The 27056-nt window shown below is 42.7% G+C and overlaps 1 protein-coding gene across 6 annotated transcripts in view; it reads left to right on the plus strand.

Annotated features, from left to right (window-relative positions):
- AFF2 (ALF transcription elongation factor 2) overlaps positions 1-20668 on the plus strand; it is a 401939-nt gene extending 381271 nt beyond the window's left edge. For 4 of the 6 annotated variants that reach the window (XM_082207167.1, XM_082207166.1, XM_082207168.1 and 1 more), the window contains 8 exons: positions 664-727; positions 4392-4528; positions 7757-7945; positions 8554-8625; positions 9984-10077; positions 12205-12254; positions 17042-17256; positions 20134-20668. In XM_082207167.1, the coding sequence (XP_082063293.1) occupies positions 664-727; positions 4392-4528; positions 7757-7945; positions 8554-8625; positions 9984-10077; positions 12205-12254; positions 17042-17256; positions 20134-20255 (943 nt within the window). In that variant the 3' untranslated portion in view covers positions 20256-20668. The remainder of the gene's footprint in view (positions 1-663; positions 728-4391; positions 4529-7756; positions 7946-8553; positions 8626-9983; positions 10078-12204; positions 12255-17041; positions 17257-20133) is intronic. The other 2 variants (XM_082207169.1, XM_082207171.1) reach the window with 1 other exon arrangement.
- The last annotated feature ends 6388 nt before the right edge of the window (positions 20669-27056 follow it).

Genomic DNA, 27056 nt, shown 5'->3' on the forward strand with positions numbered 1-27056 from the left:
CCTTGCTGTCCTTCTGCCATCAGGTGAAGACTTTCTCATTCCAACAGGCTTTGGGAAACTGGCTGCTTTTCATGAAAGCCCTGGTGCAGTGTTGCTGGGTTTTTTTATAACGATCTGCCTGTTTTTTAAAATATATCTTTTATATATAGTTTTAATTCTGTTAATGTTTAATAGTTTTATTTATTTTTCCTATGTTTTTAGCTGCTCTTATTTTGTCTGTAAGCTGTCTGGACTCCCTGTCAAATAAAAAGGCAGGGTATAAATAAGTAAGGATATTTGTGAGGATTTTGTTTTTCACCACATAAAACATATGTGATCAAGCTCACTGCGATTCTGTATGATAAACTAAGCAAGTGTTAACCAGGTTTAAAAACCAAGTCTAAACCAGGCCAATGAAACAGGAGCAGCTAACACAGAGGGATGTCACCAAGAAGCCATCTTGCCAGCACCTTTATCACCATCACTAACCTGGACAGTGTGGGGCAGCGGCAAGCTTGGAGCCAGACCAGGGCACCAATATTGCCCATCCAACACTCCTCCCAGTGTGCCCACATGGTCCCAACCTTGTCAGACCCTGCTGTGCCCATTCTCTAAACAGGTGATGACACAAGCCTCATTTGCTACAGCTGCTGCTGCTTACTCTTGTTCTCCTTGTTTTCTCAGGCTTCGCAATGCAGATCACTACATGCAAGAGGCCAAGAAGCTGAAGCACAAAGCAGATGCCCTGGTAGGTCTCCACATTCTACTTCCCAACCCCAACCCCCACGCGCCTTGTAAGGCAGTTTGCTCAGAACTGCAAAGGTATCGTGATAAGCCAGAGGGCTGCTTCAGATTTGCATGGTGTATTAAAGTGTGCAATTAATTACTCTAATTATTGGCGCAGAGCACCATTAATTAGCAGAATCTGCACATCATCTGCAGTAACACAGGGTGTTCCCAGATAATGTCTTCTGACCAAGTGGCAGCAATCAGGCCGTTCAAAGTTGGATTTACCAATCAATTGCAGGGCGGCCATTTAGGCAGTGCCCCCCCCCCATGGAAAATGCATCTCTCTCCAAAGCTAGAGCACTAACAAGGACACAGATTCGCCCTCGTTGAATATGCTAATGTATGCATATAGATGCAGATTTTGAAATAATTACTGTAATTTAAATAAGAAAGACAGTACTGTATATCTAACCATAGTGAGGAAAACTGACCAAGGGACCAGAGCCTCCTGTCCAGAACTGATACCAACTGGGATAACAATATTCACTTGGAAAGCTTGTTGAAAGAGCTGGAAATATTTGAAGGCTTGTTGTCCTGTTACTGAGCCCTGTACAGTGGATCAGATGTGGGCATGACTTATCACCAGTCCCTCTTCCCAGGGAACTCTGCAAGGGGAATGGGGTTCTGCTAGCAAGCCTCTGCACCTACAGTTCCAGGATTATTTGGGGGAACCTATGATTACTGTTGAGAATGGTGTAAAAGTACTTTAAGAGGACATTGCAGATGTAGCCTGTTTGTGCAGCATTTATTCTGGCTGGTAGTAACTGTTAAATTGTGGGTGAACATATCAGACGACACAGCGATTCTTCCAAAGCAGCTCTTTATTTGTAAGCTGGAACAGAACTGAAGTGAAGGCCTCAGTCAGCCTGCTTATATAGAGCTCCAATACCTTGTTACTGTAATAACTTTCTAAAACTATCCAATCACTGAACGTCACTTTCGATCCTTCATTTGCATAACTACAGTATCCCCCTGCTGGCCCAGGGTGAGAACTTCAGTACATAACAGTAACTATCCATGGTCTTGGCCTCTGCTGCCTTTGTAGCTTGGGTGCCTTGGGTGGAAACAGGGTTTCTCTGCATGCAAAGAAGGCACTCTCTCACTTGGCTGCATTCCCTCCCTTGATCCGCTCCTGGCGTAATTCACAATTTGGACTGTGCCCTGTGCTCGTCACTGAACTCATATTCATACTTCTTGAAGGGCCTGTTCTACGATGGGGACCCGAGCTGATTTGCTGATGCCAGACTATGGAGAGCATGCTCATAAACATAGCTATCCATTGATGAATATTTCCAAGAGCACCTTACCATGGCCAGTTGACCTTTAAAGGATCTTGAACATTTGTGTACCCCTTGGAGCCCACTAGCAAACAGTTGGAGGCAATGGCTCATGGCCGCTTCTGCACACCATGCCAGTTTGTTCACCCCACCCTACCCAACCCTGTGCTCCACTCCCTACTGCCCAATTTGCTCAGCATGTTGATGAGCCTTTCATCTTGCTACCTTTATCTGCGTCTGGCAGAATTTAGTCTGTTTCTCATGCAGCACTAATGCAAAAAGGCACCGTGCATCATGCTGCTGCCTGAAGGAAGCTCTTTCCCATCACATGGTGTTGCTGAATATCCCCTATGCTCTGACTGGAATGCAGAGACAAGCACCATTTAACAACTTGACAGCAGCCTCACATGACCATCACAGACCTCTCACGTATCCATCATGGCGAAGGAACAACCTGTATTTGACCCTATTTTTTTACCCCATCCCTGAGCCTCCTGTTATTCTTGCCAGGGCCCTCATCACATGCCCCCCTTTTATTTTCCTGGATTTGCCTGCAGTTTGTTATCTCCATGTCCAATCAAGTCACCTCAAGTAGCTGTCACCTTTCTGACAAACTAGGTGTGACATTAGAGTCATCTTTGCATTTAGCGTTGTATTTTTTTATATAAAAATCAGTGCAAATTGCATCAGTTTTGGGTGGTTGATAAATAATGGGAACAGAACATGCACAGAGGGATTTTAACACTTTCCTCCCCTCGTCTTGAGGGAAATTTAATAATAATAATAAATTTTATTTATACCCCGCCCTCCCCGGCCAGAGCCAGGCTCAGGGCAGCTGACACCACTAAAATTACAATAAAAACATAATAGGGGGGGGACAATTTAAAATACAGGTTAAAATGCAATTTAAAATGCAGCCTCATTTTAAAAGTACCCCATAGATTGAAACCATAAGGGGAGGGAAACATAAGGGTCAGACTGAGTCCAAACCAAAGGCCAGGCGGAACACCTCTGTCTTGCAGGCCCTGCGGAAAGATGTCAAATCCCACAGGGCTCTAGTCTTTTGTGACAGAGCATTCCACCAAGTCGGGGCCAGTTGATCTTCATCATTATTTTTCATTGGCACCAGTGAGGGATTTCCACCCAATGTGAGAGGAGAGGATTACAGAAGAGGGGTCTTCAGAAGAGGGCTTCCCCTCAGGGCTTTACTGATCCTAATGTAGAAGGAGGCGGGTGCACAGGTGAGGCTCAAAATCAACAAACCGCCCTTCAAATATACATTAAGTCTTTCTTGGTGGTTAAGTCATGATTGTTCATGTGTATATCTACATCAGCTGCACACAGAAGCTGTCTTCAGGCATTCATAAGTGGCGTAAATGTCAGAGAGAAGGGAGTGCATGCATGCTATCTTCACACACTGTTGCTGTTCCAGTTACTCCCTTTACTCAAAGGGAGCCTCTGCTACACAAAGAAGCTCCCCGCGCAATCTAGAACCCTGAAAGATCAGTATGGCTGTCTCCCTCATTCACTTTCAGCAGGCATTTTAAAAATAAGAAAGGTCCTGTTAACTGAAACATTTGATGGCCGAAAGATACTGTTTTTCAGGGGCTTATCCGGTGGCTGTCTTCCATTTCATAGCAGTTTCCAAACATGCTGCCACCAACTTGAAGGAGATTAATGATTTCTATAGTACAACCTCATTATGTTCCTTGGGTGTCTCATGTACTTACCTGGCTTTGCTTCACATTGGTTTGTGACCTGACTGTTGCTTCAGCAGCAGAAATAAAAACCTATGCATGGATAGGTATAATACCATTCATGGCAACCTTAAAATTATCAGCTATGAAGATACGTGACTTTTAAATTTTTCTCAGATGTTTTAAATGTGGGGGTTTGGGGGGGTTAAAAATGATATGGTTTGCTGTTTGCTTCCTATTTGGGAGGAGGAGTTGAAGAATAGAGGAGGCATTCCCGCTGCAAACAGTCTCCCTCCAACTGGTAGAGGACAATGTGGAAGAGGGTGACAGAGCTATCGTGCTCATTTTGGCCACTTATGAATGCATGGATAAGGCTGAAAAGTGTACAGTTGATGCAGATATACCTGTGAATGAAGACTTTGATCCTTCATTTGAAGCTCATGGCTTTAGAACCATTCAATTAAGCCACTTACAGATGCTGAACTATAGGGCTGTGGCTCTTCTTTGCTGGAGTGGGACTATAAAGACTACAAGGGCTCACCATCTCTGGTTTTGACAAAAATGTATGAACCATTGGGCTCGTGTATGCCTATCCCGAAGTCAAACCTGTGGCATTATCTTGAATGTGCTTCTTCTTCCCCCTTTTCAGGTGGAGAAGTTTGGCAAAGCGGTGAATTATGCTGACGCTGCCCTTTCCTTCATCGAGTGCGGCAATGCTATGGAGCGCGATCCATTAGAGGCGAAATCTCCATACACTATGTACTCCGAGACTGTGGAACTCATCAGGTTAATGGCTTTCCTGTGATCATTCTCATAATCTCATTTCACTCATAATTAGAACTTGCTACGCTTTTTAAAAGTATCATTTCGACCTCATTAATGATTAGTCCAAGGCATCTTCATCTCAGAAGTCATCATAATTAGTTCTTCTTGCCATTTTATTAATGTCACAGAAAATTTATAATTGATGGACACTGCTCTTATAAATTAGCCCCGTTAGAGGTTATAATGTGTGTGTTATATAATTTGCAATATTCATAAAATTAAAATTGAAATGTAGTGGGTGGAAGTAAAGCATAGTAATTTCACCATTTGGCAGTGACACTTGTCTTTTAAAAGGGATAGTTTTATCATTCCAGACATTAAAGGGAGCCCACTGGGATCTCTGTTATAAACCCTGTTTTCCAGAGGTTTGTAATTTGGCTGTTAAAAATTGTTCCCGAATGAAATTTGTCAGTTCGTTTCAGCTTTTCAGCCCCTGTTTTGCATGTATATGCACACATACACACATTTTTTTTTGACTTGCATAGATGTGTATTACTGGCTGAGAGAAGCATGCCAAAATTTTGTTAGTTTCAGTTTCCAATGGTTACATGGGGGTCAAACGGGTTTGGCAGGGGAGGGGAACATTCCTTCTTTACAAAAAGGCAATCAGTGATCAGAGTGAAAAGGATGACGTCTAGAAATCACAGTACAAACAGAAGCATGGGTGAGCCCCTAGTCTGAATCCAACCAAGAGGGTCTTATCTTATGTGCATGCTAAATTTCGAAGACTATACGCCTTCATTTCAAAAGGAGTTTGCAGGATCTTTCCCATGTAGTGGTTGTGATCAGCAGTCTTTGGCTAAATTCAACTTGACAGAGATAAAGATAGATCTATTGATCAGTTAACCCAGCTCTATTTATGGGCTGGTAAATATGAGATTTCCTTGAAGATCTTGGAGTTAATAAGTTCTGCCCCAGAGCAGTTTTCAATTCAATTTCCTTTGCTGCAACAACTCTCACTTAATATGGGAACACTTTTTAATAGCAGCTGAAACATGGCAGGTATTAAAACTATTGCCATTTATTTATTTACTTGTTTTATAGGAAATATGGCTAGCCTGCTTTTCCATAATGCTTAAGGCAGCTCAGGGCGTAACTTTAAAATAGCTATGGATCTTTATCTATATAAAAATAAGCAACAGTAGCCGTAAAGCTCCAGGTTGGCAAAGTTTGGCCAGATCCAAAGGCCTCAGAGGATAGATAAGGATGGAGGAGAATCTTCGTTCAGTCCACTTTTTTATGTGAACAGATCTGATTTGCACCTCCCACACTAATGTGCAGATTGGAATGCAGTTACCCTTTGGATTTCACGCTTCTCCAGATTATGCAATCCAGCCTTCAGCTCTGAAGCCATATCAAAATGTGTAAAAGATAAAAGTGTGTAAAAGTTTAGAAATGTCTGCACTGAGACAAACTGCTATTTAAATATGCATTTTGTAGTAAAATGTTTATTTAAGAATTTATTTAAGAATTTCCATGCAAACATGGACTGATGGATGAACAGTTTTGAAATTGACACAAACCAGAAAGACTGAGCAATCCAACCCTACAGATTGGGCCTTATATAAGCACCAAAATCAAAGGAGGGAGGATCATAACCATTCTCTGGATTGAAATTATTTTATTTTAGCTGTTGAATTTCAAATAGATTCTGTATCAAGGACCTTGGACTGGTTTTGAACTACAGTGCTGATGTGGAGGCAAACTATGGTTTGCAGCCACTATATCTTGCCCTATAAGGGAATATCAGCCCTGATTACCTTGAACCACTAGAAGAGGAGGAGGCACATGAGCCCCTCACGTGGTTTGCAATGGTTTGCAATGGGCAAACCATGGTTTGACCATAGAATCAAAGAGTTGTAGAGTTGGAAAGGGACCACAAGGGTTGTGCAGTATAACCAACTCTACAATTCTTTGATTTTGTGAATCCCCTGCAAAGCATGTGAAGGACTAAGGGAGCAGAGTTGCTTCCTGACAAGCTAGCTGGCATCTGAATTGATTCCACTGAAATATATTGTTTGAGGTGATATCTGTGTGTGCAATGGCCATTTATCTGCACATGCAAGCCATTAAAAAGTCAGGTGTCAACCCAAATGTACAGGACCAAGCATTGTGCACGCAGCATATGAACCAACTTTCCCTAGCAGTTGTGGGATTTCCCCTTAGAAACGTATATTTATAACATGAAAGAATTCAATGTCAGGGAAGTATCAGTGAGGAAATAGTACATGCTTTGCATTATGAATGAGTATTTGTTTACATAGCAGAAATGTACCGGATTTGAAAAGAAGCTGTTATCTTTGGGGAAATAATATGCCTTGTAAATATTTCAGAATGTGTATTTGCGTGCAGCTCTGGTTTAAACAGAAAGGGGAGATCACAAAGGAGGTTTCAGGGCAGCAGAATGATCACATACTAAAACACAACTAAACCAGACCTATCCATTGGATGGGCTGAACCTCACCCCTGTTCACAGCTTCCCCCCTCGCTTCATGTTGCATTTCATTATCTGAGCTCCAATGCCAGGTGCTATCCTAGCTGTTGGAAGTGTTCAGAGAAACAGGTGTGGGGAGGTAATCTGTGGGCAGAGAGGCATCAAGCACCACTTGTGCACCTTTTCTGATATGTAAACCTGCCCTTTTTCTCCACTGTGGAAGGGAGCCACATAGGCTGTGTCCTACCTGCACTAGTAAAGGCAGTGGCACTCTGGATGCCAGGGGGTGGGAATCACAAGTGGGGAGAGTACTGTTGTGCTCAGGCTTCACATAGGCATCTAGCTCGCCACCATGAGAACAAGATGCTGGGCTAGATGGGCTATTGGCCTGATCCAGAAGCTTTCCTTATGTTCATATGATTGGTGCACATAACATTTTAAAGCCATGAGTCTGTTGCCCTCACATACAATTTTACCCTGGAGAGAGCGCGGGGGGGGGGATTTGTCAGAGCTGGAAGATACAGTGTAAGCAAGTGATGTCCCTTGTCTCTTCCTGCTGTCTTCCCTCCCAGCAGACCTTTGGGGGTTCTTTTTTTAATCCATTTTGCTAATTATAGCTATTCAAAGGCTCAGATGCACGCAGATGACATTGATTTGTGAGAATGAGCAACACATCACAGTGACTCAGGATGCCGGAAATACGGCTGCCAAGGCTGTTTAGACTAATTGTATCTTTAAATCCCTTCCTTTTTAAGCGTGCACATCCTCAAAGGATACGAAACCTTAATTTGTCCTGAGCCACCAAGTATGACAGAAGCTGTCGTAAAGCACAAGAAGGGGCAGGGGAGGAAGAAAATGAAGAAAGAAAGCGCTGAACTAAAAGGGTCCTTTATATATGAAGCACATAATGGTGATGACGACAGGGGCGGCAGTGATCCAGTGCGGTAAAAGCAGTGCATTTCTTCTGCACTCCATTACTCCCTTGTAAATGAGACCGCCCGGATACCTTAAAACCTCCTTACGCAACACTGAACTCTATTACTTACTCTAACACAAGTACCTGTGAAATTGTATTAAGGCTCAGAACAATGGTTTTTCTATGATGATTTGATTTTCAGAAGGCTTAAGTGTGCGGAATGTTGCGGGTGGTGAGGGACACTTTCATCAGGGAAGGAGGGGAGGGGGAGAAGGAAAGGAAAGGAAATTGCCCAACTTTATTATTCGCAAGCCAGGACAGGAAACGGTTGAGCACCAAGGGGCCCCCTTCTGCAGTTCAGTGTCACAGGTGATGCACCCCACACAGTTGTTTTGTTTGAGAATGCATTGCCCACATGCTAGTCTCCCTAAGTTTGAAAGCACTTGAGGAGCCTAGACCTGGAAAGATCTCTGCCTTTGAATTCCCAAGGGGATTAGAACACTCCAGGTCTAGGTGGACCAATAGCTTGACTCACTCAAATTTTTCTCAAAGCATCCTTGCTGACACTCAATATTTCATCCCTCTTCTCCTTTTTTTCCTCCCTCCTCTCCCCCCTTAAATCTCTCTCCACTAAAGGTATGCCTTGAGACTGAAGAACTTCACTTGCTCTACAGCCACAGATGGAGACAAGAAACTGGCAGTTCTATGGTGAGTTGTCTTCCTCAGCCCTGGTTTAGACAACTTAGATATAACAGCAGGGTAGATATTGTTGGGCAGCTGCCAAGGATCCTCACGCAATGGGAGAGTCCATGGTTCTTCTCCTTGTTTAGGAAAGTGAACAAGGCACATGAGCAGTGCCCAGGTTCAAAGAAAGGCAACCTCCACTCAGCTTGCTCTCTCTCCCTCCCTCCCTCCCTCCCTGTGGCCATGGGGAGAGGAACCTGTGTCCCAAGGGTTGCATGTGGCTCTCAACTTGTTTCTCATGTGGCCTCTTACACAATTTCATTCTGTGTGTGCATAAGGTTTTTAAACAAATTCAAATACAATAACCATCACTTATCCAATAGTACATCTAATGGTGTTTGTTTTATCCATTGACAATAGACATACACTTACACATTCAACATTCAAACATATTACTTAACGTAACCTTTCCACTGAGAATATTGAACTGTTGCTTCCCCCCCCCCGCCTTGAGTCAACAGCCCTTCATAGGGAAAAAGGTTCCCACTCTAAGGGAGGTTGAAGACTGGACCCAAAGGGAAAGAGGCAACAAAATGGTGGTGAAGTGACTAGAGTGCTGAGCTATGCTTGGGGAGAGACCTAGGTTCAAATCCTTACTCAGTCATGAAGCTCAATTAGTACTCCTGTTGTGCCCCCCACACACACACACACACTTCACAGGCTTGTTGTGAGGATAGTCACAAAAGGCCATGAGCACTGCCCCGAACTCCTTGTAGGAGAGAAAGGATAATATGTAGAGCAAACGATATGTAGAGCAAATGATCCAGCCAAACCCATGCACTTATGCAGCAATAAAACTGCTTACACATTTGCAAAGCTAAGCAGGGTCCGGTATGGCTTCACATTGGATGGGGGACTGTGTGTTGAGATTCCTGCATTGCAGGGAGTTGCACCAGATGACCCTGAGTGCCTTCCCACTCTACAATTCTATGGTTCTATGAATCCTCATTTATTGAAATGAGAATTACGCATGCACTTAACAGCACAATTCCAACATGCCTATTCAAGAGTAAGTGCTGTTGAATTGAGTGGGACTTACTCTCAAGTTAATGGAGTTAGGATTGCAGCCTCAATCTCTCCCACTCGTATCAGTTGCACTTCAGACCAATGCACATGTATTTTTCTTGGTTTTACAGATTTGAAGCTCATTAAAATTATTGTGAAATAATTGCAGCTTCACCATGGTAGGGGCAACTGACAGTCTGATGGGGAATGAGGACATATGATTTTGGGTGTGCTTAATTTGGACTGGATTGTGTTTAGTTTGCAATTTCATTAAACAGAAGAAATGTGTTTTCCCCCCCAAAAAAACTTGTACACAGCTACCGATGCTTATCCCTTCTCTACCAGAGAATGTTTAAACTAAAGAGGGAGAATGCTATGAAGTACTCCAGATCTCTTATGGAATACTTTAAGGTAAGCATCAGTTTGTTTCTCTTACTCTGAGTGCCACACAGAAAGCCACAGCTTGAGCCATGGTTGACTCTAGATGGGCAACTGGTTTGCACACGGCAACTATTTATGTAAGCTGACCATGGTGTTTCTGTAAGCATGTGAAAAGCCCCATGTGGTAAATGTCAGCCCATAACAGTATGAGGGGCAATTGCAGCACCTGTGCATGTTACATTCAATATCCTCAGTACTGATTTTTATGTGTGTACATTGACAATCCCATATGAATTTTGTGAATTGCAGCATTTACTGGTTTATGTCCCCTCCCCGTTGTAGGACATAATGCTAATGGGCCAATTAAGACATGTGGTTGCATCCACATTGCCTGCTTTATTTGGAATGAAAATTTTCATCCACTTAATTCTTATGGTGTTTTTGAACACTAGTCTGCTTTGAAGTCTTGGCTAACAGAGCATAAACAACAGTGAGACTTTGGGTTTTGCAGTTCCCACTCCCCTCTCCTACAGCAACATTGCTATGAGGAGAGGTTGCCTGCTTTAAAATGAACTGGAGATACTCTGGTTTTAACAAGCCAGGGTCATAAACCACATCATCTTCTTGACTTGTTACAATAAATTCTGGAAGTGAATGCTTATTATTTCATCCTCCAGGCTACACCGGGGGGGGGGGAGGAGTGGAGCAGGCAAGCCTGAGAGTAACTTCGGCTCATTCATGTAGTAGTATTAAACCATGGTTTTTTTCAGCCCGAAGGTGTAGGGAATTTCCCTCACACACACACACACACACACTGAAGCTCATCATAGATAAGCATTGAGGCTGCTTCCTGCAATTGGCCCATCAGTTTTCAGCTTCTTCCTTGCCCTTCTTTCTTTTACTTAAAGTGGCTTTACTTTGATTCTTCCACCTTTTAATTAGCTGCAAGTCCTTTGCTAAATGGGACTTCCTTCTGAGTAAATATTATTGAAGTTAGATATTGTAAGCATGGGCCTATGAGAAATATATGCTAAATTTGATGCTATGTGGAAACATCATTTAAATGTCATTTCCAGCCTCCCTGTAGAATAGCAATCTCTTGGCAATGCTAAAGCTTCCTAGTGTGTAAGCAACCACTGCTGACATTCATAATATATCTGGGCATTCACAGATTTGTATGGATTTTCTAATGCTAATTAAATACCGAGTATTCGCTGTAACATGGACACATGCGCAGATATTGGCAGCTTGAACCAAAAAAGCCCAGGCCTACCAGTATAAGCAAGACCACAGTCTTCAGTGCAAGTTTACGAATATTTTTCAATTATGAGATGCAATTTCTCCTCATTTCAAGTTATCATCCTGAGCTTTTGTGTCCTGATGTAAAGTTTGCTGATTTCCCTTGCAAGGTGAAAAACATCCTTCGCAGAAGGAATTTTAGATAAAGATAATTAAACCACCTTCACAAAAGGTGCTTGATTTATTCTGGAGTTCTGGTATATAGCATCTTTCATTGACTTTTATCATCCTAGTTAGAGCCCACTAATTATCCAACCTGCGGGTTTCCCCCTCACCCTTTGTTTTTAGTTTAAAAGGGATTATTATGCTGGTATGGTTTTATATATATATATATATATATATATATATATATATATATATATATATATATGCAGGTTTAGGTGTCTTCGGGTGTCTTCCCGTGTAAGAGTCGGGGTGTCTGTGCGACGTTTCGACGAGGTCTCACTCGTCATCTTCAGGCTGGTGCTTTCGGCTTCTTGTTACTGGAACAGAGCTCTGTTCCAGTAACAAGAAGCCGAAAGCACCAGCCTGAAGATGACGAGTGAGACCTCGTCGAAACGTCGCACAGACACCCCGACTCTTACACGGGAAGACACCCGAAGACACCAAAACCTGCATATATATATATATATATATATATATATATATATATATGCTTTCGTAGATTTTCACGGGTACAGGAATGTAGGTTTTGGTGTCTTCGGGTGTCTTCCCTTCTGCTTTGCTACTGAAGTAGGTAATGCCTTCCTTTGCGCTGATCAATATTAATGCAATGTAAATCTTCCTTTGTGTCTGCTGCTGAGTGAACAAAGACCTGTTTCTTTCTCTCTTTTTCCCCCAAACTTGTTTTCCTTACAGAATTGTTCCAAAGTTTCACAGGCCCCTTCTCCTTGGGGAGGCAATGGAAAGTGAGTATTCTCTCTTTGTGGGAAACGACCAGTGAGATGGGATAGAGGGGTGAGGGCTTTATTCGTTGATGAAGATAAGTAGTTATATTACGATGAAATGTTGCATGAGTTAGTTTGGCATGCAGAACAAGGAGAAACCTTGTGTGGATTGATCGATCCCACTCTCTTCATCAGCGCGGTTTTTAAAGCCAAATGAGTAACATAAAAAGAGCTGTTAATCGAGTAGGAAGTATCATGGTGTTCCAGGATGCCAAAATAGTTAATCTCCAGGGCAATGATTCCAGCCCGCCCCACCCCCCACCCCCAAAAAAAGATTTGTTCAGTAATGAAAGGCCAATGAATATTTCATTGATAAATGGTAAGTGCTGTTTAATAAAACTGGAAGCATAATAGTGGTGAATACATGAATGCACTTATTCAACCGATTAACTGGACCCTTATATTAAAACTAAAGCAGCTTTATTTTATTTAATAAAATTTATACACATCTAAATTGAAGGCGCTTGTTTTGCTTTTTTAACAAAGTGGTTTACCAAAAAGATAAAACAATTTTAAAAAGACAACAATAATTTAAGATTTTTTTAAAAGTTAAAGTAACAGTAGACGTAAAAACAGATTAAAACTTGCACCAACATTCTAAATAACTGGGTAGACCTGTCTAAACAGAAATGGTTTTAGCAGGCGCCAGGAGGAGTACAGTGATGGCGCCCGCCTGATATCAATAGGCAGAGAGTTCCAAAGTGTCAGTGCTGCCACACTAAACAAATGATTTCTTTCAGCAAATTGGCTGAGTGGGCACATACAGAGTAAGGAGATCCTACAAGTAAAGTGGTCTCAAACTTGTTAAGGGCTTTACATACCAACAGTAGCCCATTGAACTTCGTGTGGTAACAAATCTGCAACCAATATAGTATCAATCAGGCTTGCATTTCTAACTCATGCACATGCTGTGGACCAGGCCTTTGTACCTTGAGACCCACCAAACTGAACTGAACCAATAACCCATCAGGTGTTGCCAACCAGGAGCTTAATAAAGCCTTCTTTTCTGTTGTCCGGCTGGGACAGAAACGGGAAGAGTTGTCGCTAACCAGCCTTCTTGATTCCTTGCCATTTGATTTCGTGAGTCACAGCTTGCGCAGGGCAGGTGCTGCTTGTGAACAGAAATAACTAATATATGGCGTGAATTGGTTGTTGTTTTTCAGTCATTGGTGGGCTGGTCTTCTGTGTATATGAAAGATTTTCCTTTTACCTGGTTAAGCAGAGTAGCATACAACTAAGGTTTAGCAGAAGACACAGTGGAGACGGGACCATAGCTAAGTGGTCTGGGGCCACAGAGGGTTGAAAACGCATTATTATTTCTGCCGCAGAGCTGCCAGTTGACATCAAAGGGGTGTTGTTTAGCCCCTGCATGCTCCAAAGCTAAGCATTTAGGGACACTTTAAAACACAGGGGGGCTTCCATTTCAAGAGAATGGTGTGCAAGTTCTGTTAAGTAGAATGCAACTTTACGGAACACACAACTTAAATCACTCAAGATATTGTAGCACTCCAAATAATTTGCCCATGTACGTGCACAGAAAATAACAGACCTACCTGAAAGGCAACACACTGAGATCTGCATTGATGGTTGCAATGTAACCCATATATATATATATATATATATATATATATATATATATATATATATATATAAAATTGTTGAATAATCTTAGTTGTCTAATCTAAAAGGAGTGTGGCTGTAACTGTAATGACAGGACCTTGAACTTCTGAATTTGCCACTAGACCATGGGTGTAGCCAGGATTTTTGTTGGGGATGGCAGGACTTTTGGGGGGCAGAAGTATTCCTATTGTTGGGGTGGCAGCTGCCCCCCCCCGCCCCGCCCCGCCCTTGGCTACGCCCATGCACTAGACAACTGCAGCTAAGTGTTAGCACATATGCTTTGTTTGCAGATGATTCCCCAGAAGGTTGCTTAGCTCATTTGGTAGCATAGCACATGAGACTGTTTATCTCAGGGTTGTGGGTTCAAGCCCCACATTGGGCAAAAGGATTCCTGCACTGGGGGGAGTTGGACTAGATGTCCCTTGGGGTCCCTTCCTACTCAAGGTTTCTATGATTCTTAGGGAATGTGGTCCCTGTGCTGGAAAGGTTCTCCACACCTGTCAGAGAAATGTGGGGATTGTAATTCTATGAAGGGGGAGTGGTAAAGAATTCTAACCAGAAATTCTCAATATCTGCACCAAATTCCAAGTCATTTTGGGGGAAACCATGACAATAAAACCTATTATATCTAAACCAAATCAAACAATAAACAGTAGACAGTATTGAAGTCATGGCTGTGTTGCACAGGTGTTTGGGATTTTGCATATGCCCCCAAATGTTTATGTTTAGGGTGTTAATTGTATTCCCAGAAACCAGAATTTATTGAGCTCTCTTTGAGTGCACAACACTGCAAGGGCAGGCCCCACAGTGGGGCTTTCAGCTGGCAGATGTTTCCTAATTGCTGGTGTTAGAATTAGAAGAAAATCCATATGAGAGCATTAGCTTAGCTCTAAGTAGGTAACTTAAAGCACAGCTTCTTGTAAAACACTGCCCAGATGAATCGGTGCCAAATAGAAACAAGCCGCCACAGAAGTTCTTAAGGGCATCTATAGAAGTATTTTTAGTTGTGCTTACCCCAGTGCTCTTTAGGGACATAGGAAGCTGCCTTATGCTGAGTCAGACCATCAGTCCTTCCAGCTCAGTATTGTCTATATACTGACTGGCATTTGCTCTGCAGGATTTTGGGCAAGAGACTCTCCCAACACCATCTGGAAATACAAGGGACTGAACTTGGGAACTTAGGTTTGCAAAGCAGATGCTCTTCCACCGAGCTATGGCCCTTCCTGTATAGGGAGCCTTCCAAAATGGTGCATTGTTTACTATGCAGAGGGGCTGGATTTTGTAGCAAATAGTCCTAGTTCATTCTACCAAATACTTTGATAGTAAGCCAATAATGCACATTGAGTGTTTTCTAACAGCAGGTTGGAAAATCATTGTAACTATGAAATATATTTATTTCTGCTGTTCCCTGCAAAATGGCGGCAGTTACTACCTACTCCCCCAACACACACACACACACACCACAACACACACACATTTTTCCTGCAACCTTAATGCAAAATCTATACCCAGTTCGTTTAATTCTAGGTAAGCTAAAGTTGCAACTGTACTGTCCCTAGAAAAATGAAGCAAAGGTGTTTCTCATTGTGTATAAATAACTTTAGAACTGTCCATTTGCAACATTATACAATAATGTTAGTGCATTGCTAGGATAATTCTAAAAATATAATAGTAATAATACTATCAGCTTATACAGCAGCTTTGAGAGGTAGGCTGTGGCTTTGGGGAGAAGCACTATTTTTTAATATTAGACAAATTTAATAATAGACAAATACTAACAGTGGTGTTGTGGGTGGGGGAACCAGCAGATTAATTGTCAAACATTGTAATGATGTTAATAAGATATGCAAATTAGCCACAGTCTTACAGCTCATGATGAGTTTATGTTGGGAGTCTTGGGAGTTGTATGGCTTGATTAACTTGATTCTTTGTTAACTGGGCAATCTGAAAAATAGTGTTCATAGCATGAATAGGGTTTTTTAAAAAGTAAATGTATGTATATTGTTGTTTTCAGTCATCCCCAGTTACCAAAATTCTCTCCATGGAACTTTGCCTGAAATCCTTCAGCCCTCCAGAAGTTGTCTGACTACAACACCCATCATCCCTGACCATCAGCCATGTCGGCTGAGGCTGATGGGACTTGGAGTCCCACAACATATGAAGGGTCAAAAGTTCCCTGTCCCTGCAATAGCTGGGCTAAATGGACAAATTTAGTCTTATGTCAGCTTCTGCCATGTCTTATCCCAATGAATGCTTGAAATTGTAGTCTGGTGAGGTGCTTAGCATTCTCTGTTACAAACAAGCAGGGGAGGGAATGGGTGTTAAGACCATAGCCCAGCTGAGTTGTAAGAGTCCAGCTTCCATTCCTTACAACAGGAAGAATCTGCAGCTAAAAGCTTGTTTGCATTCTGCCTTTCCTTTGCTGTTGGTTTCATGCTAGAGTGCTAAGCAAAAAGTGGGGAAGCCCCCACTGCTTTCATTGGGGCGGGGGAGGAAGAAATCTTCCCTGAGGTTCCCATGGCAACAAGGCAAATTCATATTTGGTCACAGAGATTGTACAGACCATCACTGGTAGCGCATATTCCTTGATCTGTGTTGTGAACTGCCTTGTTCAGCTGGCTGGCCGGCCGGCATCCTGCGAGGGCCTTGGCATATGTTTCCTTCAAAGGGCTGGAAGCGCATCCATTCACCTCCAGCCCCTTTCATAAAGCTTCTTATAGGTGTGATCCAATATACCTCTCTGGTGAATGTTTGATTCTCCTCCACTTCTTAATTCCAGTGGTGGCTGGTTCTCTCCTGAGACTGGTGGGGACAGAAGGGTGGGAGCCTAACAGTAGGTAGTGCCAGAGCCAGTAATTATGTCCACATCCTCCTTTCTGCTGAATTCTACAAGGGGCAGCACTGAAAACTAAGGAGGGGGAAGCTGATAGCCAAGGCCACCCCCTTTTCAAGGAAGAAGGCAGGCAAGTTTTAAGTGGCTGAAGGCAGACTGGTGGGACAGAGGTGCTTCATTTGTCTCAATAGACCAGTTTGCACTACCTAAAACAAAGCATTTCAGCAAACTCTGCCCGTCAACAACTAGGAAATTCCCCATAAGGTGGAACCTCATTCTCTTTCCCTATTCCCAGGAGCACAGGAACACCATCTCCCGTGTCTCTGAGCCCATCGCCCATTGGCTCAGTTGGGAACGCCATGGGTGCTTCAGGATCTTCCTCGTCAGGGAACGTCAGCATTCCCCAGCGCATCCACCAAATGGCGGCCAGCCACGTCAACATCACCAACAACATCCTGCGAAGCTATGAGCACTGGGACATGGCTGACAAGCTGGCAAGAGAAAACAAAGGTGCCTCACACTGTTTCCATGATTTCTCTGATCTAAAGAATGTGAATGTCTCTGGTGGTGGTTGCTTATTACATTCTTTCCCTAGGCCCTATATGCAGGAACCAGAGAAAATCCACTTCCCTCTCTTTTGTTTAAATGAAAGGATGTTTCTAGTCCTCATGAGAACCAGTTCCAAGTTGGGGGGGCTGTAGAAAAGGCACCATCTGGTGGGCCCCCAACCTATTTCTATTTAATACATTTCTGTAAAGGTCGCTTTCAACTTATGCACAGGTAACCTACTCACATTCAGCTTTACACGCGGCAAAAAAAAATCTTAAAAAATTAAAAGGGGGTGGATGTCGGGGGGGAGAGACTTTGGCACTCTCACGCACCATTGAATCCAATGTGTTTTGACTATACACAATCTTGACTTTACTCGCTGTATCCAGAACATAACTTAAGCTGAGAGTTGCCTGTACCACCTTTCAAGAATGTTGTGCAGGTGACCATACTCAAAGTAGACCCACTGAAAGAAATGGACTTAAGTAAGCCCAGGGCTTTCTATCAGCCAGAACCGAGCACCTCTCAGGTGGGCGCCATTGCCATTATAAGAGAACAAGGGGAACATTTGTGGTTAGTTCTGGCACCTTTTCCCATAAAAATAACACTGAGTAAGTCCATTGATTTCAACAGACTGAGTATGACTAAAGTTGGTTATCCATAATTGGTGCTCTATACATTTATTTTTCAGTAGGGAACAAAATGTGAAAGTGACATTTGAAGGACTCTTCTGACAAACATAATTAGGTACAGCTGAGCTGTGTGAATGCTGAGTTCCAAGTACCGACAAGTGGGAGCTGAGCAAATGAGGTCCACATTTGAGACTGTGAATGATATCTCAGCTTTGGCCTTTTCCAGCTTGCTTAAAAGTCAATTTGGGGGGGGGGCGGACATTGCATCTACAACACTAATGGTGTTCATGTGGAGCTGCCTCTTATGACAAATTTGCTGAAAGCCAGGTCATTCTGTTTGCCTTGAGTCCATGACTCATCTAGTGGATTCAGATTAAAGCAGACTCTTCACCGTTGTTGACACTGACAAGCGTAGGTGAGAGGAAAAATGGATGGCTGATGCTTCTTTGAAGGGAGCTGCAGGAGCATGACTGATGTTTGGACTTGGAAAGCAGCAACCGACTGTAACTCAGTGATAAAGCACAACCTTTGCCTAAAGAAGGTCCCAGGTTCACTCGCTCATAGGGAAGGTGGATCAGCCAATTTCAGCTTCTCGTTTTTTCTAATTTTAGTATTTGGTCTGCCACATTTCCACAGCAGCTTGCAATATATTTATTTTTTAAAGTCATTGCTGCAATTCACCTACATTTCAGGGCACATATTTTTGCAAGCTGTGTGTGTGTGTGTGTGCGCGCGCGCGTCTGTGTGTGGCAGAAGGTGGGAGTCAACCCAGGTTACACCTTGTAACCATTCATACATTGGCTGTGGTTTACCATGTTGTGTCATTCAAACCAGGTTGGAAATGGTTCAGACAACTTTGGAATGATAACAAATCACGATGGGTAGTTAATCCCCTTCTGCATTTTTGAGACTCCCTAAAACCAATAGAATTTATTTGTTCCAGCAAACTTATGTAGATTCCCAGTGCATCCGTGCTAGTGTTCCTCAACTTGGTTCCCTCTAGATATTTTGACTGGGCCTGATGGCAACAGCATTCCAAAGCATCTGAAAGGCATCTGGTTGAGGAAGGCTGACTTATGCTAAGAGGGGCAGCTGCTGGGGAAGAAGGGCAAGCGCTTACCTGGTCTGCTGCCAAAGGCATCACAGCAGCTTACCTGGAGGGAGAGGTGACAGGAGATTGGCACAGAATAAACACACAGACAACAGAGCTGGCTTGGTTCCACTGGTGCATTTGCACCAGCCTGTAGTGGCTGGACCAGGAGGCAAGCAAAGAGCAGTCACACCCTCCCACTGTGCTAAGTAAAGCAACATGAGATTGCATATATGCTTACATGTGGTGATTCAAATGGCAAGTCAGAAATGAGGGGAGGAATGTGAGAATCGCAACTTCCTAGTCAACTGCATAACTTGTTTTACCTTTTATTTGTTTCTTTGGTACTATTATTATCTATTTGTTTGTTTGTTGTTGTTATATATTGGTTGTACATATGTTTTTGTTTTCTACCTCATGCCCTGAATGTTAAAAGATCACCAGGTTCTCTTCCCCCGCAAGCAATTCTGCTTGGAATTGAGTCAAAGCAGCTCAGGTGCTCAGCCAGTAGAGAGAAACCCAGTGGCGTAGCGTGGGTTGCCAGCACCCAGGGCAAGGCAAGTAATTTGCGCCCCCTAACCCGTGGATTTGCGCCCCCTAACCCTAACCCCCAGATGTTGCGCCCGGTGTGGCCGGCCCCCCCTGCACCCCCCACGCTACGCCACTGGAGAAACCATAACCAGCTATTATTATTCCTAAAGCTAAGTGCAGAAATAATCAGCTGCTGAAAATCTCAAATTGCATATTTTGTAACAAGCCACCTTTCTTACTCTAATAAGCCCCATCTCTTGACTCCTTAAAAATGTAGCCCACTCAGTTCTGCAAATCATGACTGATACACTGGGAAAAAAGCATTGATGCTAGCCTACTCAGAGGAGACCCATTAAAGTTAATGGACACAGCTAACATTGGTGTGTGTGTTGTTGTTTTGTTTTGTTTTGTTATGGATTTTGTATTCTCCTTTTGTATTATGTTGTAAACTGCCCTGTGATCTTTGGAGGAAGGGAATTAAATCTGGAATACGGATTTAATAAATAATCATAATACTTTGTGAATGCATTTGTTCAGTTATCCCAGATAGGAGTTCACTTCCTTATTTTTATTTTTATTTTGCAGAGTTCTTCACAGAGCTGGACTTGGTGATAGCTCCATTATCGCAACACAGCAGTATGACCCACCTAGTCCGTTACGTTCGGCAAGGACTCCATTGGCTTCGCATTGAAGCACACTTGTCGTAGTCACTGCCATCCTGTCCATCACAGCTCCATCCTGTTACCTCCACCGGCACACAGGTGATCACCGATGGAAAGCCACTCTTTTCTGGGACTGTATTCATAGAGATTTTTTTTTTTTGCCTTTTTTGCCTTCTTTAAAACAAAACAAAATTATCTGTTAGAAGTGGAATTCACTATAAATTGAAAATATAGATGCTGAGCAGGGTATTTGTTTGTTCTGGTTTAATCAGTATGGATTCTTCCTCTTTTTTATTATTATTTTTGCCTTGCATCTCTTGAATTCTGCCACTCTTGCCTTCCATAACGTGCTTTATGGAATGGGCAGTTCCCTGCAGTATTGCACTTTGTTGAAGATATATACATTTTTGTGAAAATGTCTTGAATCTAAACAAAAATAAACGTGTAGCAGTTCAACCGATGCAATTCAGTATTTCCCTTTGGATGCAGACTGAGAGCTGTTCAGTTTAGTCCTGGTTCCAGTTTTCGGCCAAAAGTCATTGCTAAAATCAATCCTCAAGAACCAAAACATGAAATGCCTTATACAGAGTTACACACACACACACACACACACACACACACACACACACAGCATGAGATCACAGTGGACTTGGGGAGATATTTCTATTGATGCCCAAGCAATTATGTTTAATTGATTTGAAATTTTAACATTGCAGCACAATGCAGGTTTAACATCCATTTTAGACTATGCGATTATATTTTCAACTGAAGGGTATCTGGCTGCCTGTATGGCTTATCTAGATATCATGAATTGGGGGGGGGGCGTCTGGGAGGAACTGGATGTATGGCTTCCTACCTGGACCATTTATTTCTCCACCAGCCTATAGGATGACCAAGGATCAATATGGGTGCATACTTTTGGCTGCTGCTAGGACAAGGTTATGGAGAAGGGGACCAGTGGAATGTATGGGTTCCATACATTTAGAGACAAGCATGATGACATCATTGCTTTCTGCAGTGGTGGCTGGTGCCCATGAGGACTGGTAGGGAGGGACAGGGACAGAGCCAGAAGCATTGACAGACAATTCCCATCCCAGGAACTGGCTAAGAGTAAGAAGGGAGGCAAGTGGGAGTTGGTCAAGGACAGACTGAGGTTCGTGGAGCAGTTTCCCTTTCATCCTAATTGACCAGCTTCTACTGCCTATCTCGATACTGGCCTCTAAGGCTAGTGGGCTGGCTCACTGTGATGCCATGCTCAGCAAACCTCATCTACTTGCCAGCTCGCCACCCTAGCATCTGTTTTCAGTCCCAGAGTTATAGACTGGGAAATAAGCAGTAAGAACTGAATTTCTCCTGGGTACCTGCAGAATGTTCTTCCTTTACTAGTAGATAACTACAGAGATTCATACATACACATGGAGTGGGGGTTTTCAAGTTCAAAGGGTGACTTTTTCCAGACAGACTGATGTTAAATCTTTGTCCACAAATTAAACAGGGCTCACAAGTGTCACAAATTTGGACCAATGTGTTCCATATCACTTCAGAACAGAGTGACATAATTTAATTTTTTGTTAACTGCCTTGAGGGTTTTAAAATTAAATAATAAAAATATAAATAAAATTATCATCCCCTAAATAATTCATTTCCACTCTTTCTTTCAACATTGATTTTAATCAAGTTATTATTTTTTTCAAATAGTGCGGATCAGCAAAACAGAGCTAATTTGTAATACTAATTAATAAACTGTATTGCATTCCTCTGTGGTCGTCATGACTTTAACTGTAAATTTTACAATTCACTGATCCCATGTTGATGTAAATATCATTCTGTGACATCTCTCTGGAATAGGTTCCCATATGTATTAGATAATTAAGAGGACAGTTAATTGCAGCTACATTCTCTTATATAATCCTATAATATCCCCTACTGCTTGGTAACTAGGCTAACATGGCTAGGATTTGAAAACAAGCCTTGCATAAGTGTGATAAGAACATTCTTAATATTATCCCAGATCAAGTTCTAAATCTGTTTTACGTTATTATTTTTAAAACGTTATATTGACATCTGTTAATAGGGGCTTTTTAAAATCCACATAACAGAGCATTTCTGCTCTGTAAAACCACATAACTGATCCCACAATTGGGAAATAAATACTGCATAATGTTGGTTGAGTCTAAGGAACAGAGAACATCAATATCCAAGCCCAGCAAGTGTCATTCTGTGTGCAATAACTGGTACCCACAGGTAGTTTCTCTTCCACTATTCTGAGGCTTCAGCTTGAAAGAGAGGACTCTGCACCTCCATCCATTGTTTTGTGTTTCCAGCTCTGATCCAGAGATCATCTGCTGTGTTTGTGCTTCCTCCCGCCCCGCCCCCCATCCCTCCTACCCTATAATGGAGGAGGGTGAACTCAGTGTAGGAAACCGCTTCTCTTGCCAACCAACAGGGGCTTCACAATAAACTGAAGCCTATATGCATCTCTAGATTGGGGCCAGTTTGCCCTACGATGGTGCACTAGCCAGCTTATCTGTGTTCTATAAGCAGATGAGCAATTTGACTTTGGAATCACAGAATCAAGAGCAAGTTGTACCTATAAAGGTGATTGTTATTTTCTGAATAAAGAGACATTTTTGTTGTTGTATAAAGCAAGGCTGGCAGGCACACCCATGAGACTCAATGAGGCAGTTGCCTAAGGCGGCAGTGTGGGGGGCAGCTGGGAGGATCAGCAGATCCTGGAGCCCCAGGAACGTCCTGATTGCCACCACCTTCGCTTGTCATCTGTGTGTTGCCTGGGAAGAGGGGACCACAGCTGCTGCTTGCTCCTCTGTGGTCTCCTTCATTCCCTTGCATCACCTTCAGCATGCCAGGGCTTCTCCACGTTGCCTCAGGCGGCAACAGCAGTGAGGGCGGCGGCATTTTCTGCTTTGTCTTAAGTGACAAAACATCTTGGGCCGCCCCTGATAATAAAGTTATGAAAGGGCGAAGGTAACCAGAGTTTCTCACCCTCTTCATTAGGTCCTTGCCAGTTGATTTTGACTGGCCTATTTGGCCCAATTAAGTGCATTGTTCCTCCTTGTTAGTGTAATGCGAACAGAAATCCTAGACCACAGTGTACTTGATATTTACGACTTGAAATCCTATCGTAAAGAGAAGACATTTTTCAAAGGGTTATCTGTAACCACTCAGTGAGATCACGGTGTTGGTTTCGTTCCCTGTAACATCTAGTAAATGGATGCCTGTCTCCAAATTTAGCCTGTAACCACATATCTGTTACCGAGGCAGGATAGGGGAGCCTGTCTAATTTTTCAGTGGTGTGCATCCTAGGTCTGGTTCACACACACACACACACACACACACACACACACACAAACATGCATCTCTTGATTTCTCTGTACTTGATAACTCTGCCCCTGAGGAATTTTCACATATTCCATGAAAGGTGTGCAGAGAGAAAGGCAGAGCCACTGACCTGTCATGCATCTGTTGCAATCTATAGGCTTGTCCATACGTTACTCTGAGCACAGGCACACGCTGTCTCTACACATGTATTAGTGTTTGTGTGGGAAAAGTGTACATGCTGACATACCTGCTGCTCTGCTATTGTGTGCACAAGTACACGGACTGTATACTCATTGAACATTACATGTGAACACTGGAATATAATAGTACAGCTCAAAAATCTGTGTTCTTGGGTTCACTTGTTGAATGCAAGGTGGGAATACTCCTTATGAAGAGCCTATGTTTGTACCAAAGCATTCAGTCATGGGCTTTATACCAAGGTGGTGAAATCTCAGCTTCTGTTAGCCTTTCTGTCAGACCACTTTCCAAGTCACAACAATCCCCAAGCCACATGCCCTCTCCCTTAGCAATCCCCTGCACTATCCATAAAAGCTTTTGCCGGGCTGGAATGTGTCCTTGAACTGTGATAATAACTCTGCCTGTGTAGAGTATGGAGAGCTCTGTGTGTGGCTCAAGTGTAACCTGTGGTTCAGTAGTCAGAGTCAAAGATTGAGTATCCATTCCTCAGTCCATTTTGGTCTCTGGCACCACCCACTTTTGACTCTGGCCCAGCCCACTACTGGCATGCACCCCACTCCTGGAGGTATCTCACAAGGGTATGTAGCCTTCAGGCTGAAACAGGTTCCCCATCTCTGCTTGTGTGCACAACTTGGGGACCTTTCCGATGTAGAACCCTTGGTTGTGTGTACAGTGGTTACCTTCACAGATACTGACAAACACACATGGAGTGAGGATCAGCAAGCACAATCCTGCTACACACACACACACACACACACACACACACACACTTACTTTTAGGTGATGTTTGAAGAATCATACAGGCAGCTGTATGAACTTATGTCATAAAAATTTGGCATCTAAGGTCATATTAAATTCCTACTGGTGCTATTAATATCCATGGTGACCATTCACAAAAAAGTGGTCACTTGATGTTGCAGTCATCAAGTGATATGCATGAATGTGTGAACCCTTCCCTCAGTTTGAGGCCCAGCATGGGCTGTAGAGAGTGTTTCTTAGACCTAGGAAGCCACCCTGCAGTCTACCCTCAGATCTTTAGAACTTGCCACAAGAAACATGGTTTGAAGTAGGTTTGCAACCTGTGGTGATTACAAACCATGGTCTGGTATGTCTGAATTGTCAAACCTTAGTTACAACGGTTGCTCCATCTGCATGATCTGCTACACTAGATATGGGAGTGTTGTGCAGAAGGAAAACAGGAACTCTAAATTATGGTTTGCATGACTTGGAAATTTGAGCCATCGTTTTGGTTACCGCAATATATGGTTTGGTGTGATGTCCGAACTAAGCCTTTGGCTACCTTCGGATGCAACAGTAAAATATTATTAAGCATTATTAGCACAAATCTCAAACAACTGCATTCTTCCTTCATTTCTCTTCCCCCAGCATGACTTAGGAGGAGATTAGAAGTTTTGTCTTCCATTTTTAACTATTCATAGTTTATCACTAAGGTATTCTACTTAAGGTTTATCACTTAAGTATTCTACTTAAGCGTGCTTAAATTAGTTGTACCCCTTAATGTCAGCAGGTCTACTCCAAGTAGGACTAGCATTCAGTACACCCCTATGTCTGTAAGCACAGATTAGTATTTGGACATAACAATAAACTGTTGTTAATTGAAAATAGAAGTGAAAGTGTCCAATTCCTTCCTCATAGTCACACTTGAAGAGGGAGAACACAAGAGCTCAAGGCTTGTGCACGTAACACTATGCCATAGTGTTACATCCAAACCAGGCCTTTTTCTTTCTGCGCTGAATGAGGTGCTTAATTTCCTACATTTCTGAAAATTAGGATGCTTTAAAACAGGCATAGGAAAACTCCAGCCCTCCAGATGTTTGGGACTACAATTCCCATCATCCCTAGCTAACAGGACCAGTGGTCAGCGATGATGGGAATTGTAGTCCCAAACATCTGGAGGGCTGGAGTTTGCCTATGCCTGCTTTAAAAGCACAAGAGCAGGGATCATTTAAAAAGAAGGGGGGAAGGTGGCAACCTTGAAACCTACCCTGACTCAAATAAAAGTTCTCATTCACCTTACAGCAAAATTCATTGGGAATATTGATGGAGGGTACTACTTTGAATTATTGGCCCATCAAACCAAGTGGAATTCACCCTCATGCCTTCCTTTTCTTCGGATGAATGGCAGTTTCTGTCAATTGTGAAAGTGTAAATCAGTCGCAGTATATAGCCTTTGCTCTGAAGCTTTGCCAATATATGCCATGCAAGGGAGAAAAACGACCTCAAGACTGCACAGTTTCCCTTTTTTGCCAGCTTTACCTTACTGAAGGTAAATGTCCATAACTTCATTAGTGTGCAGAACGTATTCCTATAAACCATGTTGCTGATTAAAAACACAGGTAAATACAAAAAGCATTAAAAAATGTTTAAAAATCATTGTTACAAAGTAATCAACCTCTAATAGAATTAAAGCAATAATTAAAAATAAATATATTAAAATACAAGTAATAAAAACATCACAGCACTGTTAAAAGCCCTTTCCTTCAAAAACAATCAGTTCCCAAATGACTGTTGAAACAAAAGAATCTTTGCTTGCCAACAGAAGGACAGCAAGGAGGGAGGAGAAAGTCTAGCTTCTTTAGGGAAGGAGTTCCAAAGTTGTCTGGGAACAGCCACCAATAGGGCCTGCCGCTGCATCCTCAGCAAACCTGTCTGTGAGGGACCGAGAGAAGAGTCTTTCCTAAAGGGACTCAGCTACATTTGTAAAAAAAAAATGCTTTGAATGCGTTATAAATATGCAACACCAGGTGGTGCTGGAGAGCAAACAAATTTTCAGTGCGATTTTTCCATGGTTCCCACCCCCCTCTTTTCTTATGTGTAGATCCATCCAAAGTCTCAGAACCCAGGCAGGTTTGTATGGGAGGATATGGTTTTTCAGATAACCTGGGCCTAAACTTCAAAGAAAAGTTTTAAGTCAGGGAATCAATGTGAGAGCAAAGAGCTAAACAAAAATGCCTCTTACCCCATGCAGCAGACCAGAGCCAAATCGGGGGCCCTAGCTGTTGTTTTCTGAGAAAGAGAAAAAAAGTAAGGGGCTCCCATATTGCTTCGATTTTGACTCTGTTTTACAGGCCAACACTTGAGTTTGTGATCCACAAAATGGCTGAGTGTGCATGTGTGAACTCACCATGAAGACAAACAGCAGTTGCTTCCATGTGACAGTTTACTGTGGGAATTAGTGCTTTGCCTATTCCACCACTTCCCACTGCCTCTGGATTTAGTCTTCCTGTGTTGTTCATTTGTTTAGTTATTTGATTTTTTGCAGTAATGGTAAACCTAGATTAAATGAGA

This window comes from Podarcis vaucheri (genome assembly GCF_965113315.1).
Source record: "Podarcis vaucheri genome assembly, chromosome: Z".
Taxonomy (NCBI): Eukaryota; Metazoa; Chordata; class Lepidosauria; order Squamata; family Lacertidae; genus Podarcis; species Podarcis vaucheri.